Source organism: Phocoena sinus, chromosome 7, assembly GCF_008692025.1.
Source record: "Phocoena sinus isolate mPhoSin1 chromosome 7, mPhoSin1.pri, whole genome shotgun sequence".
In the NCBI taxonomy this organism is placed as follows: domain Eukaryota; kingdom Metazoa; phylum Chordata; class Mammalia; order Artiodactyla; family Phocoenidae; genus Phocoena; species Phocoena sinus.
This window is the reverse complement of record NC_045769.1, coordinates 27,369,387-27,389,171: the sequence shown is the minus strand read 5'-3', so window position 1 is coordinate 27,389,171 and position 19,785 is coordinate 27,369,387. Positions and strand designations below refer to the sequence as shown.

Sequence of the window (19,785 nt, the reverse complement as noted above, 5' to 3'; positions counted from 1 at the left end):
ACAGAAAGTTAAGTCTGAGCTTTCTCTTGGTAGGAAAGTAATTTTTAAGATTATATTGTTTGCAAAATCTTTCAGAAATTTTCAAGTCCGTTGGTCTTCAAGTAACTCAACAAGAATTAGCATTCAATGCTTACACTTGGACAGAGACCATATACATCTGACACAAAAACTAATCTTTTTCCTTGTAAATGCCCATCTCATCCTTCTGAAGAAGAGAGATTAGACCACCATTCTTTCTAACTTTTTCTCATTTAAAATCCTCCTTTTTCCTTGTAACCTCATCCTCTTCCTGTGTTTCCTAAAACCTCAAGATTAACTCAGTACATCCATCAGAACAGTTCTCTCTGATTTTTCAGTTGATCTTTATTGTGAACCTAACCTATAATCTTTCATTTCATTTGAGTTTTTTTGTTTGTTTGTTCATTTTATTTTGTTTTTGTTTTTAGCAGGAGATTAGTAGATGTCTTTCATAATTTCAGGCAATCCAATTACTCCATTTTTCTTTCCTATGCCACACTTTTGAAATTCACTAATTTGTGGGTAGCATCAGTCAAAAAAGAATGACTTGTGCTGACCCAGTTATACTTCCCACTCAGGGTGCTGGGTCTGTAAAACAAGAAGTGATTCGTGCAGTCTGTGAATACTTATGCCTCTTTGAAGTGTCTACGGAGGTTACAACTTGAGATAAAAATCTTAGTTTCAACTGCTATTTTTGTATCGGCTAAATCATATTAATTATTTGAAGATAAAAATCTCCTCGGCTTTGTCATACTTGTCTGTAGTTTTAACAGTCTCCCCTGAGACATGTGGCATGCCAGCATAGCTTTCTCCAAAAGCTGTATATATGTGTCCAACCCACTTACACTTGCTCTTGCCGACAATCTTCCCAGGGATTATCAACACCTGTGAAATAAGTCTTGTGATTTTTATGGGCAATCTAGTCAGTGTTGACTTTCATTTTTAGAATTTATAGCACATCATACAAACTGTGGTCTCTGCATAAAAATGTTATTAATTCTATGGTATAACTTGGTCCCTGGTATGCATTTGACTCATAAAATGAACTCATATATAAAATCTGCAATTTTCTGATGAAATCAGTGTAGATAATCTGAAAATACATTTTCTCAACTTAAAAGGGAACTATTTTCCATTATTAGGCCTTAAATATACTTTGTTCTAAAGTTCTTGAAATGTGATCAAAATATTGATTATATATACCATTTAAGGGCTGTGTTTATTAAAGGAACAATTCCAACAGACTCTCAAGATATTTTCCAAAAATGGTATCATTATAAGGTTTATGGCTTAATCAGAGACCTTATACATAGAATTTATAAATAATATTTTAATCTATATTCTCATTATATATGTATTCTTAAGTTAGTTCCAGTTAAAAAGATGTGTTCAATGAAAATCTCTTGTTCTCACATAATATACATCTCTATCATTGATTATAACCATTTATCATGTGTTCTTATTAAAAGCAGACATTTAATTTCTTATATGTTTACATGTTTTTTTTTAAATTTTCCTTTTACTTCATAGTTTGGTTTATTTTGTGCTTTTGTTTGTTTTCTTTCATGGCTAGAATTCTACCTTGTCAAAGATTCCTGCCTTACAGGGTAGCACAAAGTCCCCACGATGCAGCTCAGCCTGCCCTAGTACGACTAAAAGGGCTACATTTTCTGACAGTTTATTCATACAGCCCACCTCAGCGGGCTCCACAGACCGTTTACCATACTCAGAATCAGGGAACAAGGTAAGGCAGCAAGCCAATCAAAGGTGCAGAAAGGAGCATAATTTGGGAGAAGGACACAATTCAGTAAATGTATGAAAGCAAAGACTTTCAGTTCTGAAGTGTTTGACATATAAACAATAGACCTTATTAAAAACAAGTACAAATTAAGTGTTTCAATAGTTATAAATAGTCTAATCATTAAAAAATAGATGTCTTTTTGTAAGATATACAATGCATAATTAATTTATTATTTATTTGATATTTAATAAAATTTCAAATACAAAATATACTATATATGATGTTACATGTGACATATTATATATAATATTGTACCAAATTATATTATATATAATATATAGACAGTTTGGGCTCAGTTTCAGACACATCAAGATTTAATACTAACTCTGCTACCTCTCAACTCAGTGATTTTTGAAAAAATTACATAAACTGATGAAAGCTGTTTCCTCAGCTCTAAAATGCATATAACATTTTTTGTAAAAATTAAATCATAAATGGATGTAAAGTACTTAGCATTCCTGTCACGTAAGTGCACAGTATATGGTGGTTATCATTGCTAAATACTGCACATGCAGTGCCTTTCTGCCAGTCCTTTCTGATTAATACATTATCATGCTGATGAAGACTTCTCAGTTAAAATTATTAATTACCTGGAGACTACTTGAGCACATTATTTTTATCATAATGTTAGAATTTGAATTTCACAATCGATTTTTAGCACTAACTCCAAAATAATATATTTTTATAAAACCTCTAGGCAAATCTGAATTCTTTCTAAGTTTTGAAGCAGAAATGCTTATAAGTATATAAAAGTCAGTAGTGTGGATTAAAAGAAATTCATCTACCAATACAGGAGGAAACTTAGCCAGAGCAATGTAATTACTTTGCATAATTAAAACGAAGATTCACAGGATCCCAACGTCGTTTTATTTTCCCCAACCAGGATGGAGTAACCAAGAGCCCAGAAAAGCGCTCTTCTCTGCCGAGACCGTCCTCCATTCTCCCTCCTCGCCGAGGCGCATCAGGAGACAGAGATGAGAACTCCTTCTCTCTCAACAGTTCTATCTCCTCTTCTGCACGGCGGACCACTAGTAGGTTTATTTTGCTTTGGCTTCGTTTTCATTCATTTTTTTTAAATCCCTTAAGTGGAGTAGCTTATAATGTACTTATATTTTATATTTGCAAATAAAATATGCATTAAAATCAGATTATATTTGTCCTAAGAATCAGAGATCCAGGCTATCAATGGGTCCAAAACCATTATTTGAGTCAAAACAACTGAGGGAGGAATACTACCTCATTATCCATTAAATAGGATTGAAATAAAGTCATTTTCAGAATATATTTTCTCTCTTGAAGTTTAAAGTAAAAAAGAAAATTCGAAAGAACTAATTAGTAGAGAAAACCAATAGTCAGGGATTTTTTTTTTTTTGGCCACACCACATGGCGTACCGAACTTCCCCAACCAGGGATAGAACCCGTGCCCTCTGCAGTGGAAGCTCCTAGTCTTAACCACTGGACCACCAGAGAAGTCCAGGGACTTTTTAAATATAAAAGCTTAACCTTTATTAGAATTACAAGTCTTAAAATCTAACTAGAAAATCAACAATCAAAATTAAGGGTCCTGCTCAATTTGGTAAGAATTTGCATTCCAGTGAGGCTGTAAACATAGCATGTTCTATGCAATAGCTTCAATTTATTTTGATTTCATAACGTAATGGTCAGCAATTATCACAGTTTATGTAAAGAATATAAAAAAGTTCCAATCATTTCCCACTTACGTGCTGTGTTGCTACCAAGACTATCTAGTAATTTAAATTATTTTCATAAACATGTTTCTATTACCACAAAAATACTACCATTTATTAATCACATATATGTGCTAAAATCTTAAGACACATTTTTCCATCAGTTTAATTAACAATGCTGATGGTTAGATATTAATAACCTCATTAAATCTACTGATGAGAAAACTGACCTTTTTTTTTTTTTTTTTATTTATTTATTTATTTATTTATTTTTGCGGTACACAGGCCTCTCACTGTTGTGGCCTTTCCCGTTGCGGAGCACAGACTCCGGATGCACAGGCTCAGCGGCCATGGCTCACGGGCCCAGCCGCTCTGCGGCATGTGGGATCTTCCCGGACCGGGGCACAAACCTGTGTCCCCTGCATCAGCAGGCGGACTCTCAACCACTGCGCCACCAGGGAAGCCCGAAAACTGACCTTTTAAAGACAGTAACTTGTTCAATACTACACAGCTAGTAAGTGGCTGAATTTGGTTTTCAGCCCACTGATAAGTTCACAACCTGTCCTCTTAATGTCTTCTCTATATTTATTTAGAAGAAATAGTATGAGGGAACTGTTCTGTAGAACCACTCGGAGAATAGTATCCCTGTCATTTAAAAGCTATTACAAAATTGTGGAAACATTTGGAGAATAGCCTTTCTGTCATTTAAAATCCATTACAAAAGTGTTGGAAATCGCTACTACTATCACATTATAGTTGATTTCACTACCTATTTTCTAAGTATTTAATATAATTGCCCCACTTCAAATGTGACTATTTTGTATGACACTTAAACAGCGCTTTTTGCCTACAGTGAAAGTGTTTATTATAATTAAAGCCATTGTGTCCCACACCGTTTGGATTCATGAAGCATTAACATCCTTTGAAATACATGCTAGGCCTTTGAGATCACTCTTTTTCACCTTAGCACATGTAAAGTAGGCAAATGAACTACCAAAGAAGACGTTTAAGAGTTAGTAATCTCCAGAGAAGAGAATTTAACTCCAAATACCTGGAGTTGGAATTGAGCATCAGCAATTACCCCAGGGATGTTGAGCCAACACAAAGGCCCGAGGGCTTCCCAAACACACCTTGAATTATGCTAGTATTTGTTGCCATGGAAGCAAAATGACACTTTCTTACGTAAATCCACATCTTTGAGCCACTGTACTCTGCCTTTTAAAAGGTATCTGTATACAAATTGCTTTTTATGTCCTGAGCCAATTCTACCTTGACTTTTTACCTTTACTTATGCTCATAAGCATACAACATTGTATTATTTGGCAATGAACATAAAGGATACTCTGATAATCTAGGACGTAGGGTCTATTTTAGCTCTACATAGCAATAGCTAAAAGGCATAGGGACAGTTAGCAGAACAAGCAGTTTGCCTCCTCCCATTTGCCTATCATCTCCTTAACTGCACACAGGAATGTTCTAGCATTTTGTACAGCTATTGAAAAGATTTGAAAGAAAGTGCTATGCAGGAAGTTCATTCAGCCCAAGAGGAGGGAAAGACATTGTCACTGAAGAGATGACAAGATAAATAAGAACATAGTGTCATAGAGTAACTCATAAATATTTTTAAGATCGTTTTGGTAATTTAATTTAATCTTCTCTATTTCAGAACTAATAAGAAACAGGCGAATTTGTCATTTTTGATGACTAGAACATAATTTATTACAATAAAAATTGATCGTATCTGTTGAACAGCAGCATTAAGAGCTTCTTAATACTTGTGTTTTTTTCTCATTCTCCAGATATAACACAGAACCTTCCTCCTTTACTTTTTCAAAACTTAAAGCCATTTTCTGGGGGTATAGAAATAACTCTCACTTTTACACAAATGTTTCTTTTAGTAAATATTGTTATGCACATCCAGATTATTGCTTTAACTCGGTCTCCATGAAGCGAAAAATACCTCAGCACACTTGGATAAATTCTGAATCAAATTCATACCATTAAAAAAAAATATGTTAAGCTCCTGCTGTGTTCAGGCCCCATAAAAGACACCAGTGTTAGGTAGAGCGGCAAATAATACAGAGATGATCCCCTCTCCCCAAAAGACCTGAGCTATTTAAAAGTGATGACGTGATGGAGAATACATTTGAGGAGGAAATAAGTTTCTGAAGAGATTTTTCAGGACATAGTGACTGACTCAAACCAACATCAAAACCTTTCCATAAACACATGTTATAGCCCGGAATCTACAGAAAGACAAGTTGAATGTGGTTGTATTATCCTGGTCTTGAAATGTCATATTTGTGGAAAGCAATAAAAATCACTAATTTATCACTTTACTCTTCTCAAATCCCATTTCATATTGCCAGTTGAATAGTCTACCCATGTCTTGCCCTTTTACTAAAAGACCAAAAGGACACAGGGCAACTTTGCCTTGATATGTGAAAACTGTTCACTGAGAGAGGAAGTAAAATTATTCTGGTTATCCAGGAGACTGAGTCTAGACCAATGGGTAGATTTACTTTGTCTTCAGACTACAGTTATCTCAGAAGCGCTCTTGAGCTCACTCCTTGTAAATATTTAAGCAAAGATTAATAGTCTCCTTTCTCAGGAAGAACTTTCTGCACTGATGATGAATTACATCAGATGACTCTACGATACCTTTTACTTCATTAATTTTAAAATTAATGAGTTATATCTTTATCCTATACAAAATTTCCAGAAGATTCATTGATTTTACAAAGTTACATACTCAGTAGTAAAAAATAAAAATCATGCCCTTCTATAAAATATTTTAAAAAGTGAAAGAATTTGTATAATAAATGAAAACAATGTAAATCAGTGTTCTATTATTGGAATCAATGTATTATTTTAGATGAAAGATTTTTAGAGTTAAGAGAAAGTTCAACAAATATTAAGAAGCTTATCTGGCTTAGCATTTAGTATCATCTGGGTAAATGAACCTCAATGTCCTTACTGTTAAGTTACACATAATAAGAGCTGCCTCTACTGCGTGTGTGTATGTTTGGTTATTCACAAAAGATGTTCAGTATTCACAAAAGTGCTTTGAAATCTGTTAAGGTGTATCCTCATTTATATCATTATTCTTTCAAAAAAGCATTTGAAATGGCATTTAAACCCACATTAAAAAAATAATGTGAGAAACATAGCATAGGAAAATGAGGGGAAATGAGTTAAATGATAAAATGAGGTTAATTTCAAGTTGAGGCAAAGAAATACACCTCACAATATCTTTATTATTAATAGACAGTGAAGGATTATTGATTTGACTCCAAACTGCAAGCTAGTAATGAAAGTATGGGAGAAAACAATCACAAGATTCACTGTGAACATATTGCTACAACACCCTACTTTTCTAAGGAAAGAAATTGTTTTGTTTTTTCTAATAAGAGCTAAGATATATTTCCTTATAAAGGAAATATTTGCAAACACAATCAGGTACAAGATTCACTGTGAATAAATTTTTATAACATCCCACTTTTCTAAGGAGAGAACTGGATTTTTTTTTTAGAGTTAAATAATTTTCTATGCAGGCCAAAAGCATGTGATCTAAATATACAATTTTATGTTGTGTATCCACCTGGATCTCGGAATAAACTTACTACACAAAAGAATGAGTGTTCTGCATGTCATTCAAAGACTCTTCAGTAAATATGAGCCCACAAAGAACGTTAAGTGCAGACTCTTTTTCCAACTAAAGGCAGATCCATATGCCTAAATGATCACACAAGAAGAAAATACTTTTGACACATTCATAATGAGAATTAAGTATAAATCAGGGGCTTCCCTGGTGGCGCAGTGCTTGAGAGTCCGCCTGCTGATGCAGGGGACACGGGTTCGTGCCCCGGTCTGGGAGGATCCCACATGCCGCGGAGCGGCTGGGCCTGTGAGCCATGGCCGCTGAGCCTGCGCGTCCGGAGCCTGTGCTCCGCAACGGGAGAGGCCACAACAGTGAGAGGCCCGCGTACCGCTAAATAAATAAATAAATAGATAGATAGATAGATAGATAGATAAATAAATAAATAAATCAGGAAAACCCAAGTATTATCTTCACATTGATAGAATCAAAAGAATGTCACCAGTTTATGGGCCTAAAAATAAGAGGTTCTCACCTTTTCGAGCATTGTTGTAATTCACAAATATTAACCCTTTAGAAATTTAATGAATTATGAGTTCTAACAATGGATGGGAAGGGGGGTGTCTCCAGGAGAACTTTCTGACACTGTGGTTTGGGTTCTGTTTTGTTTGTTAATATAGGGTCAGAGCCAATTCGCAGAGCAGGAAAAAGTGGCACTTCAACACCCACTACCCCCGGATCAACCGCCATCACTCCTGGTACCCCACCAAGCTATTCTTCACGCACACCAGGCACTCCTGGAACCCCTAGCTACCCCAGGACCCCTCACACACCAGGAACCCCCAAGTCTGCCATCTTGGTGCCCAGTGAGAAGAAAGTTGCCATTATACGTACGCCTCCAAAATCTCCTGCTACTCCCAAGCAACTTCGGCTTATCAACCAACCACTGCCAGACCTGAAGAATGTCAAATCCAAAATTGGATCGACAGAGAACATCAAATACCAGCCTAAAGGGGGGCAGGTAAGAATCACATGTACACACGTATTTGCTGCCAAAGTAAAATCCCATTACTTATTATGTTGCCATCCTCATATTATAGGCTAACGGTTCTTAAAACAAAAGGGAGATGGAGGTTTTAAAGCATTACAGGTTATGATTTATTGCTGAGGGTATGGATCTTATCCGAGAAAGATAGCTTATGAAATATGATGGAAATCATATGGCTTGTGGTTATTACTAGATAAAAATTGATTTAACCGTATAAGAGAATCTTTTAGTTGACTACCTAACAGATCTTTTCTAAATGTATCTCTATTGCCTTGTGGATTTTAACCTAATAGATTAAAGTTACACTTCTGATATGAATTTGAGTGATCTGTTTTAGATCCTGACTGTGAGTTCCTTTGACCATCTTTTAGTAATTCCACTTTTATCGCCTTCCTTCTCCCCAAGGATTTCCTATGACATCTTCTACCATTTTCCCATGATCATTCCAAATCAGAACATTGTTCCCCAAGTTTCTTCTCTGGCTGCTATTGCCCAGACATTGCAAAGGGCAAATATTCATGTTGATAATTAATAGACAGTTCTATATGGTTCTACTGGAAAATCTATTTCAGATTAATTTTATTGAATAGGGTTCTTAGTAAAATTCTACCTACTAACTCTTAACTCCAGCTTCAGAGCAAATATTCACATATTTTTCCAACCAGAGGGCTTTGAGTTCTACCTTAACCTGAACCTTGCTTTTACACTATGTGTTTGGACAAAGCAATTAGCCTGGAAGGACTAATACAATACAAATACAAATATCATTTAATATTTCCCTTGTGATATTGATATACCCATAGTTTGACTTTTATTGTCAATGAAGAGATAAAACACCCATCTGTTAGTGAAAGAAGAGAGAAAGTAATCATTTCCTTTATACATTAGCAAACTTGTAATGCCCTTTCAATATACCAAAACAGCTTTTCTTTTTAACCTCAATATTATTTTCTTCCAACTCTTTTTCTTATCTCTTATATTTCCTGCCACTGATTTCTGGTATCCCTCTCTCATGCCAAAGAAAATGTATTTTCAGCAGGTTTAGAAGAAATGTCTTGCCAAAACGTGAGGCTGTCGAAGACTCCTACTCAGTGTTGAAACAAAAGTTTAATATTGCTTCTTCCTTTAGCAACAGACTTCTTTGCTTTCTCATTGTGATTCTGTTCAAGAAAGTCCAAAGAGTTAAGCAAAAATCAACCAAAGATGGAACGAAGGACTCAGTATGCCATTTTCAGAACAACTATAACATTCTATAATAATATAGTCACAGAAAGATGCTTTTTCATAGAACAGTGTTATTAAAATATGAGCTACAAGAAACACTTTTTAAGCATAAAACAAAAATAGTTCTACCAAGTTTAAGCCTGTAATTCGAAAAATCTCATACTCTTGCCTTTATCATAGTTTTGCACATCCAAGAGAAGGAAATATTTTGAGCCTTTTGGAAATATCCAAATGTCATATTATTTTTATATTTATACATAAATAATTGAAAAGAGTAAGTTGAATAAAATAAATTTAGTACCAATTTGCAAGTTTATTATTTTAGCTCTTTTGAGCTACCCCCTAAAATAGAGTAATTATCATGTGTATTTAAAATCAATTCTCTTTTTATAAATATCCCAGTGTCCTGGTATTCTCCTTAACTAAATGTGAAGTTTACTTGCTTATCTTCTGAAAAATATTGATACTTAAAAGAACCTGTTTCTTCTTAGAATCACAAGGGAATATTAAGTGCCTCAAAGATATTTTATTGAAACTAAAAATGAAATCTAATAAGAAGGGAATAATTATTGATATAATTTGACAATAAATGATTTTATTCAAAGGACTTTTCAAGACAGACAAAAAGTTGTTTTGGCCTCAGCTTTGCTAGAACCATTAAGTTAAACGAAGCCCAAAATATGAAGACTTATTTATTTTCTCTTTCTACTTCATTATGATATCTGGCTGTGAATATTTCTATGTCTAATTTTAATTGACTTCTACTATATTTGTTAATTGATAAAATTGATATAAAGATGTCTCACTCGTTTGAGCTGAACTAATGCTGCCCTAGAGATTATGGTAATTAGGGTTAGTAAAGATATGACACAAAAAATTACAGAAGGAACAAAAATAGCCTCAAATCATCATGTCATTTGAAGAAAATCTCTTGTTCCATGAGGCAAGTGGTAACCTGATGCAAAATTATCCTATCGCATCCTCAGATGACTTGGAAAAAATCTACAACAGTGGAGTTATAAAGTGACTTTTGTTGGAGAAGCAGGAGGTATTTCCTCACCAAGATAAGAAATAGATGGAGGGAATATATTTGCCTTCTATTTTGTGATAGATGGCATCAATTCATTTAAACTAGACAGGAAAATGAACTGGGAAATTGAGATGCACTACAGTTGAACTGTTTTTGTAGGAAAAGTATTTCACTCAACACTTTAACACTATCCCCCTAAAAGCCTCCTTATAGTGTATGATCTTCTCAAATACAGGGAGTGAGGAAAGGGTCTTTTTCTGTATATGTTAAACTGGGGATTTTGATTGGATTTTAAAGGTTCAACTTTATAAAATGACTAAGAGAAATTTTTATGTTAAAGCTTCTTAGAAATTGTCAAGATAATATGCTAAAGACCCTTGTTATCTGACAGAGAATCCATAAATGCACCCTGTGGGGAAATTGAAGCCAGTGGCATGTTGTCCCCAATAGTAATTGTATATATTAGGATATTTGAATGGACAGTGACCAACCCAGAATCACTGAAGAGGACCAAGACAACATTGATACCTTCTGTAGGAGCCCAGTTTTGTAATAGACATATGTCATCTATAGTTATTAAGAAAAAAAGTCACACAACTCTTATTGGTGAAGATGGGAGTAAATTGGTAGATGTAACCTTAATTTAATTAATTCAAACCATCTGCACAGACTCTATTGTAATAAAATTCAGAGTGGTTTAATTGTATGTAAATAATTTAATTTTAAAAGCTTTATTATTGTTGTTTTAAAGTTTGTGCAATCACTAATATTAGGGAGAGGAAATGTATATAGTGTCTTAGGAATTCAACAACTTTCCAAGTTGGGAAGCTTTATTATTTGCCCCATTTTGAACATTTATTGCTCTTCCATATGTATAAGGTTTGTGCTTATGGCTATTATCTCTTCTGTTGAAGTCCAATTTTCTATTGGCAAAGAGGCTCAGCTCAGGGCTTAGTTCGGTGAGGCAAATCAATGCCTAATGGAATAGATAAGCTAGCTGAAGATATGAGGAGCTTTACAGAAAGCAATAAAGTTAATCTTTTCAGCTAAAATAGAAATTCATTCTACTGGAAAGAACATATGTAATCTCAGATTCACTATAGATAGTAAGCTTGGTTGATTTAACTCAAGGCATAGGTAAAGCTATCTTATTAAATGTATTAATTTAAAACTATCTCAATGTACCTAGCCCCTTAAGCTACATTAAATCTAAAGCTAAATTTTAGAATAAAAAGTGTTAGCTTTTTAAGGACTAGTCTGCTTGATTTAAACAAAGGTAAGAAAATAAACAATTTCTCTAAATGTGCGGCATAAAAAATTTAAGCAACAACTCAATGAATGGTACTTTTTCTATCTGTGGATCAGATTTTTTTTATAGGCACTTTGATTTATATGGAATACTCCTACATGTTTTGACAAGTGTCTTGTTTTTTCTCTGTCAGCTTTATGAAGATCAGTATACAAAGCACCTTGTGATAGTTGAAAGTTACTAATGAGGTGGTTTCACAAATCAGAACAAAGAGTTTTCTTTTCATCTCCCTTTCCTTCATTCCATATCCTGGCCATCTTTAGGTGCTAATGATTTTGTGCCCCAAACAGCACTTATTCTACCCATTTCTTTCAGTCCACTCTCCACCACCCTAGCACAGGATATGTTATCTCTTGTTGATATCACTGCAATAGTTGTTAACTAGTCTCCCTTCATCTGTTCTTTTCTCTTTTTAAAAAATTTTTATTTTATATTGGAGTATAGTTGATATACAATGTTGTCTTAGTAGCAGGTGTACAGCAAAGTGACTCAGTTATACATATACATATATCCATTTTTTTCAGGTTCTTTTCCCATATAGGTTATTACAGAATACTGAGTAGAATATTTCTGTTATTTTCTCTATCTGATATACTCTCGATACTGTAGCCAGGGCTTCTCACCATATTTATACATTCCATTGTATAATTGATTATTTAATGTCTATCTTGTTTCACCTACTAGACCATAAGCTCCATAAAATCAGGGCTGAGGTCTGTTTCATCCTCAGTGTTAGGTATATGGTAGGTATTTGGCATATTTGTTGAGTGAAAGTTGAATGAATGTAGTATACTATATGCATCGAGAGATGCATTCTTTCTAGTGACTTGTTGAATGAGTGTGACTGCCTAAAGCTGTTACAGTTATTACCCAAAGAAACACCCCACACTGGGACCACAGTGAATTTTGGCTAAGAGAATATTGGATCAGAATGTAAGAGCTGAGTTCTTGGTCCAGCTTTTTTGCTAAATTATTGTGTGACCTTAGATACTGACCTCTCTAGTCCTCGACTTTTTTTTTTATAGTTTATTATTATTTTCTAAAATTATTTATTTATTTATTTTTGGCTGCATTGGGTCTGCTTTGCTGTGCGTGGGCTTTCTCTAGTTGCAGTGCACAGGCTTCTCTTGTCATGGAGCACGGGCTCTTAGGTGCGTGGGCTTCAGTAGTTGTGGCTCGTGGGCTCTAGAGTGCACGCAGGCTCAGTAGTTGTGGTGCACGGGCTTAGTTGCACTGCAGCATGTGGGATCTTCCCAGACCAGGGCTCGAACCCGTGTCCCCTGCGTTGGCAGGCGGCTTCTTAACCACTGCGCCACCAGGGTAGCCCTCAACTTTCTTATTTGTAGGATAGAAGCAACAAAATAATACTTGTTTCTGTATATAGCACCACCTCATTTAAATAGACTATGTGGATACTTTAAGCTCTCAGATCCATGGTTCTACAGTGTTTTTGCATTGCAGCTCATCAAAAAACATTCATTTAGGTACTCTAATAGACTCCATAAATATTTGTGCCACAAAGGGCCAGGTGAAGTTGAGTGAAAAAGCAGTGTTTCTGAAATAGGAGTGTAATTGAGGAAGGGGAAGCAACGGGAAGGAGGAAGGAGAGAATGAAATGTGTGAAATGTAGAGTGGAATCTTTTTTATATTTTCTTATAAAGTTTTAGGCATTATCCTGAGACGTTTTCTGGCCTTTCACATGCTAACTTGAATGAGTTGCTTTCAATTTTATATTCAAATGGAAAAATGGAATTAATTCTGGAGGCAACTGATAAGTTATAGTAAAACAGGATTTTTTTCTCATTATATAAAATTATGATGGTCACCACTGTGAAGGTCTACTGAGTGCTATTAATATATAGGCAAATTTACAAATTATAAATTTTATAAAAAAAACGAAAGACTGAAGCTTATTTAGATCTTTTTTCTCATTTGTATATTTATTCTTTCATCATTTACGAAGACTATGCTGGACACTATATGATAAAAGGGGAATGGATGACAATAACATCCCCTGGCCTCTACAATCTAGGCAGAAAAAAAGTGTTTGTTTGTTTTTTCTTGTCCTCCCCTAGTTCCCTGCCTTTATTTAATTTTAAGTTTTTTCCAAGCCATTCTTTCCATCTCCTTAGGCCTCCAAATAAGTGCTAAATAAGAAGTGTAATAAAATATCCCATTAACTGTAAAATGCAACCCAGCATGAAGAAAAACTGTTCACCAAAATACATTACAAGGCATTTTTTTGCTCTCAAATTCATCATTATCTCAAAATGAAAGCTCCTTGAGATCAGGGACCCTGTCTTTTTTTTTTTTTTCTCAGTTTTTTTTTGGAGTATAATTGCTTTACAATGGTGTGTTAGTATCTGCTTCACAACAAAACGAATCAGTTATATATATACATATGTTCCCATATCTCTTCCCGCTTGCGTCTCCCTCCCTCCCACCCTCCCTATCCCACCCCTCCAGGCCGTCACAAAGCACCGAGCTGATCTCCCTGTGCTATGTGGCTGCTTCCCACTAGCTATCTACCTTACGTTTGGTAGTGTATATATGTCCATGCCTCTCTCTCTCTTTGAGGGACCCTGTCTTTATGCAATAGAATTTTATAACTGTAATTCAAGTATCTTTTCTAAGGTAATGAAAAGTTATTGAGCTAAGCTTCATAAATATTAATTATTTAAAACTGTGGAAAAATTATTACTTTGGGTTTAAAAAGTTGTGGCCTGTGGAGTCTCTTTGTTTGCTGTTCATTTACAAACCAAGCAAGGACATGGGAACAGCATTAAATCTCAGGTTGTTTTCAAACAACTGAACAGACTCTCAAAAAGTTACTTTCTTACCAACTTGGTCCAGTATTCCTTAAAATTTTAAACTAAAGAAAAAAATGTAATGTTAAGATTTTGGCATATGAACTTGATAAAGCTCATTATCTGTTAATTTTCATGAGTCACAATGACTGCTATATTCATAACTTTCCTTCCAGTGCCCATGGGCAGACCACTTAAAATATTTAACAGTGGTTCTAAAGGCTAAACTCAATGTCTGTTTCACCAAAAAGTTCTTTCCAAATTTTTCAACATTGTGCATTCACCCCAAGGTTTCTCAACAAGGTTTTACCTTCTGTGCTTTTTGACAGTCTACACAGGAAAATTGGGCTGATGCCTTAATAGGCCCTCTTCCATATTCTTTTCCTTAGAGATCTGTGGAATTGTATGTTTTCACATAAACTGTTATTTCTATTAAAATGTGTACTGAAATATACTTATTGTTTATATTTATATACTTAGTTTTGAAGAAGTTATTGATCAGTGTTGGTAGAGTTAATTAAAATTCAGAAGGGACTGTAATGTTTGTATACCTGTATGCATTTTGACCACAGCACAGGGTTGTTAACAGATGAATATTTGATGAACATCATCTGTTCCAGAGAACTTTCAATCTTCAGGAATATATGATATAACAATATTTTTGTTTTAATATATGATACCTCTGGACTCTATAGAGGCTAAATAGTTTTCATTAAAATTGAATGTTATGGAATAGGAAATACTTTTGAAAAAGACAGAAAAGTGTTTTTATAATGCAAGTATAAAGGAAAGCTTAATAAGCCTTCCTGAGAAATGATGCAAACCCAAAGGAAAAGCTTAATTCCCCATAAAGTTGAAGGGAAGTCAATTGAGTGTCACTGTCCACTACCTTTCAAAAAGAATTTCTTTCTAAGACAACCTTGGATGGAGAAAGAAGGAAATTTCTTGTAATTGAGGTTCATGCCTAGAAGAGACCTGAAAGACCTAGTACCAGACTGTAAAGGAGCTGAGAACAGAATCCAAACTTTCGGACTCCCAGTTACTTTCCATATCTTGCCATCTTGAGCTGACATGGGGATGTTTTTACTTAAATAAGCAGCAGCAGAGAGTGTCAAAAAAATCAAGTTTCTGTTGCTCAAGAAATCCAAGTTGACACTGTGATTAATGCCTCTGGTTTATAAACTGTTTTACTAAAAACTATGTTAGGATTGTATTTTCTTTCATTTTTCATGTTTCATATTTCCAACTAATCTCTAGTAAGAGATCTTTTCCTGTCTACAGGCATAGCCTGCATTTTGTATTCCTGCCCTTTCTTAGAGTAACCCCACATTGGGGGGGAAAACAAAAAGCTCATTTCTCTAAAGGAGCAATTAAACTTATATGCGGAGAGAGTACAGTGGCAGATCACTTCAATTGAACCATTATGGTAAAATTCAACTAGACTCACATCAAGAATATCCAGAAAGTAACTATTCTGTTCTTTCCTAACATTGTGGAGGAATACATAGAATTAATTAAAATTAAATAATTCTGATTAATTATTCAATTACATTAACCTATTTTTTATAACTCTTCATGCTTATAAGACCCTTATATGAATGAAAGGTCAGTGGTGTGTGCATACAAGTAATCAATGTATGCCCATGAGAATAAAATCCTTTTTTGCCAGCCTGCCACTTTGAGGGACTGGTTTGGCTGAGCCTTGAAGGATGATCTGTTACAGACTAAACTTGGAAAGAGGGCATTCTGTCAAGAGATAAGAACATGAAGAAAGCATGGGGGTGAACCTGAAAATGTAACAAGGCCCTTAATATGGACTAGAATACAGTCTGGATGAAATGTAAAGTATTAAGAGAGGACTCAAAAATCAGAATTGCTACAAACCCTGGTTGCCTGGCTAAAAGTTTTGTTGCATTTAATAGGAAATAGGGAGTTTGGTAGAATTTTGAATAAGGCAGAGTTTTAGGAGGATGATCCAGTTGATTGATACAATAATACATTTCACTTCCACTATGAAGTATGCAGGAGGAAAGGTTGTCATATTCTTTGCATTAATAGAGCAAGTAAAAATTTTGATTGAAAGAAATTAACAAAGATTAAAGTGTGATTTAGAGTTAATGTTGGATAATGATTATTCAAATAATTTTTCCTTCATATCATTTAAATAGAAAATTAGTTCATTTGTAAATTAGAAGGTCATTATATTTTTTCTAGGCAGTCTCTAAGATGTTAACATAATTTTTCTTGACATAGGCTTTAGGAAAACAAAAGTCCAATGAAAATTTCTTCCCAAAGAAAATAGTTTTTATTTCAATCTATCCACAGAGAACAGAAAGTTAAACTCAACTCTGATAAAAAAAACTAATCTGAAATAAAGCCTTATGCTTCACAGCAGTCATCTATTTTTCTATTTTATGGGATGGTTTCTGAGGACTGCCTGTATTTGTGGAATTAACTCTCTAAGGTGTTATTTGCCAATGATCCTAGAGATATTTGGCATGAAGTATTTTGTAATTTTGCTAAGGCATAAATGTGAGTCACATGACTCAAACACAAGTTGTCAAGCTAGAGTGTAAAACTTACTGAACATCAAACATTCACTGCCCAGAGTGGTTTTATTTCTGTCCACTCAACCATTAAGCAAAATGAATGTCATACTTTGCCTCATTTTAGACAAAAGCAATATACCATGGGGCTTCCCTGGTGGCGCAGTGGTTGAGAATCTGCCAACTAATGCAGGGGACACGGGTTTGAGCCCTGGTCTGGGAGGATCCCACATGCCGCGGAGCAGCTAGGCCCGTGAGCCACAACTCACGCGTCTGGAGCCTGTGCGTGAGCCTGTGCGTGAGCCTGCAGGTCTGGAGCCTGTGCTTCACAACAAGAGAGGCCGCGGTAGTGAGAGGCCCGCGCACCGCGATGAAGAGTGGACCCCGCTTGCCACAACTAGAGAAAGCCCTCGCATAGAAACGAAGACCCAACACAGCAAAAATTAATTAATTAATTAATAAAAACTCCTACCCCCAACATCTTAAAAAAAAAAAAAAAAATATATATATATATGTACCATGAAGTTTTTTCAATTATGGAAATATGTAAAGAATGTGTTATTAATGCATGTCAAATTGAGCAAACATGGGTTAATATAGTCTACCATCAAAAAAGGCCAGCTAGGGCTTCCCTGGTGGCGCAGTGGTTGAGAGTCCGCCTGCCGATTCAGTGGACACGGGTTCGTGCTCCAGTCCGGGAAGATCCCACATGACGCAGAGCGGCTGGGCCCGTGAGCCATGGCCGCTGGGCCTGCGCGTCTGGAGCCTGTGCTCCGCAACGGGAGAGGCCACAACAGTGAGAGGCCCGCGTACCAAAAGAAAAAAGGCCAGCTAGTTTTTTCCGCTAGAAAATCTATGATTCTCGGGAAAATCGACTTTGAAGTTGGCCTTGAAGTTTTACAATTTAAGATTTAAATCATTTCTAAATAATGCAGGCAATGTGTCCCCTTTCGGTTTGAATCATTTGTTTTCGAAATCATAAAAATTGTCAAACAATTGATTAAAAGTTAGAGTCAAACAAATTTATATAACTGAATTTGGAATTTCCATATTTGCAACAGATGAGTCAGATTTAACATTTGGCTTTTGGTCGCTTGGTAATGAGTCACTTGACTGGTACTCTTATGATCTCTAAATTAAAATTTGTAAATGAAATATGAGACTCTGTATATCCCCAAGGATTAGAAAAATGGCTTAGATGAATTCTGTTTCATTGCCAAAATAAATAGATCCTTATGGAGAATAATTGAAAGTATTATTATTAGAAATAACAAATCAAAATTATTTACTTTCTAAAAATAACTTACCTGTGAGGTTTGAAATGTAGTGGCCCTTATTGCCTTCATTATCTGCATCCACAATTCACGTGAAACTCTTACAGTACAACTACACATGTGGCTAGATACAGACTCTGTGATAGCCCCCGTTTTTTTAATAGGAATTTGTATTATGCCCTAGAGTGGCCCAATCATCATGTCTTCTGAATTCAGATTTTGACGAGAGGCCCTTCCCTTGGGCTGCCGATGAGAGCTGTGGATGATACTTCCCTGAAAGGAACGAGCTATCTTGTCAATGTTAGGCAGATGCTGCAATTTAAGCTTTGTCTAGTTAAAACTAGTCAGGATTCAACGTGCTCTTGAATATTTTACTCTGTGTTGCGAATACCAAGAGATGTGATACCATTCTTAGAGACAGCTGTATATCTAGGGTAATTTTATTAAGCTTTTTTTTTTCATATATAGGAGGATAAATTGTCCCCTAAAGCACTAAAGACGTGATTTCCCTTTAGCTATTGGGGGGTAGTTGTAGGCAAAGTAAGATAAAACAAACAAAAATAAACCTTTCCTTCCATTCTTACATTGCTTGTTGGCCCTCCAAAACACGCACAATTCAAAAACACATGAACGAAGCTACAAGAGTTATTACTTTGCACATTACATTACACCGGAGTAATATCTTTCCAGATCTGGAGTTGCTATTACCTGGATTTACTATTGCCTTCAAGGTGAGTACTGGACTTGCTGAAAATAGAAATAGAACACCTAACCTCATATCTGTTGGGCCCAACCAAGGCCTGGACTACCTGTTCATGACTCAGTACAAGTCAGCTAGCTAATGGTCCTTGGTTTTCTCGCCTCTAAAAACGGAAATAATGCTTTCACACCAAATCCAAGAATAATGGCTATTTATGAGCAGTTGTCAGAGAGAGGCCTTTCAAAAGGCTACCAAGCCAAACCAGCAAGGGAATCATAAATCCTTTCAGGAGAGGAGGCCCAGAGCTTCCTTGTTGACCGTCTTGGGAAACCAGGGCTTCTTCCCCTGGATGAATGAGAACCCTCACCCGTAGCATTCAGCCAGACCAATGTGAACCTCACCTGTTCTATGTGGACCAATCATAGTCAAGTCAAGTGTACCAGGTGATTCACAATTGTGATGGGTGACACTTTAGGGATTAAGGGGGAGGAGGGGGCACTGGTGTATCCTTCAGGATCCTGGGCTGAACTACAATCTTGGCCCTTCCAGAGAGTGGACCTGAGTCCCAGCGTTGCCCACAATATCAGAAGCCTCCTCCTCACAGATAATTCAAGTTTTATTTTTCTTTTCCTATATTGTTTCCAGATTATAGCAGCCTACGGCTGGGATATCTAAGGCTCTCAAGCATTTGGCCCTTGGGGGGGCGGGGTGCAGGAGAAAAGGGGCTCATATTCATATGATA

General features: G+C 35.7%; 1 protein-coding gene across 8 annotated transcripts in view; it reads left to right on the top strand.

Moving 5' to 3' along the window:
• MAP2 (microtubule associated protein 2) overlaps positions 1-19,785 on the top strand; it is a 278,280-nt gene that overhangs the window by 248,474 nt on the left and 10,021 nt on the right. For 5 of the 8 annotated variants that reach the window (XM_032637130.1, XM_032637133.1, XM_032637132.1 and 2 more), the window contains 2 exons: positions 2,703-2,850; positions 7,786-8,126. In XM_032637130.1, coding sequence (XP_032493021.1) covers positions 2,703-2,850; positions 7,786-8,126 — 489 coding nt within the window. Of the gene's footprint in view, positions 1-1,591; positions 1,763-2,702; positions 2,851-7,785; positions 8,127-8,558; positions 8,692-19,785 lie in introns of those variants that run through there. The other 3 variants (XM_032637128.1, XM_032637129.1, XM_032637127.1) reach the window with 2 other exon arrangements.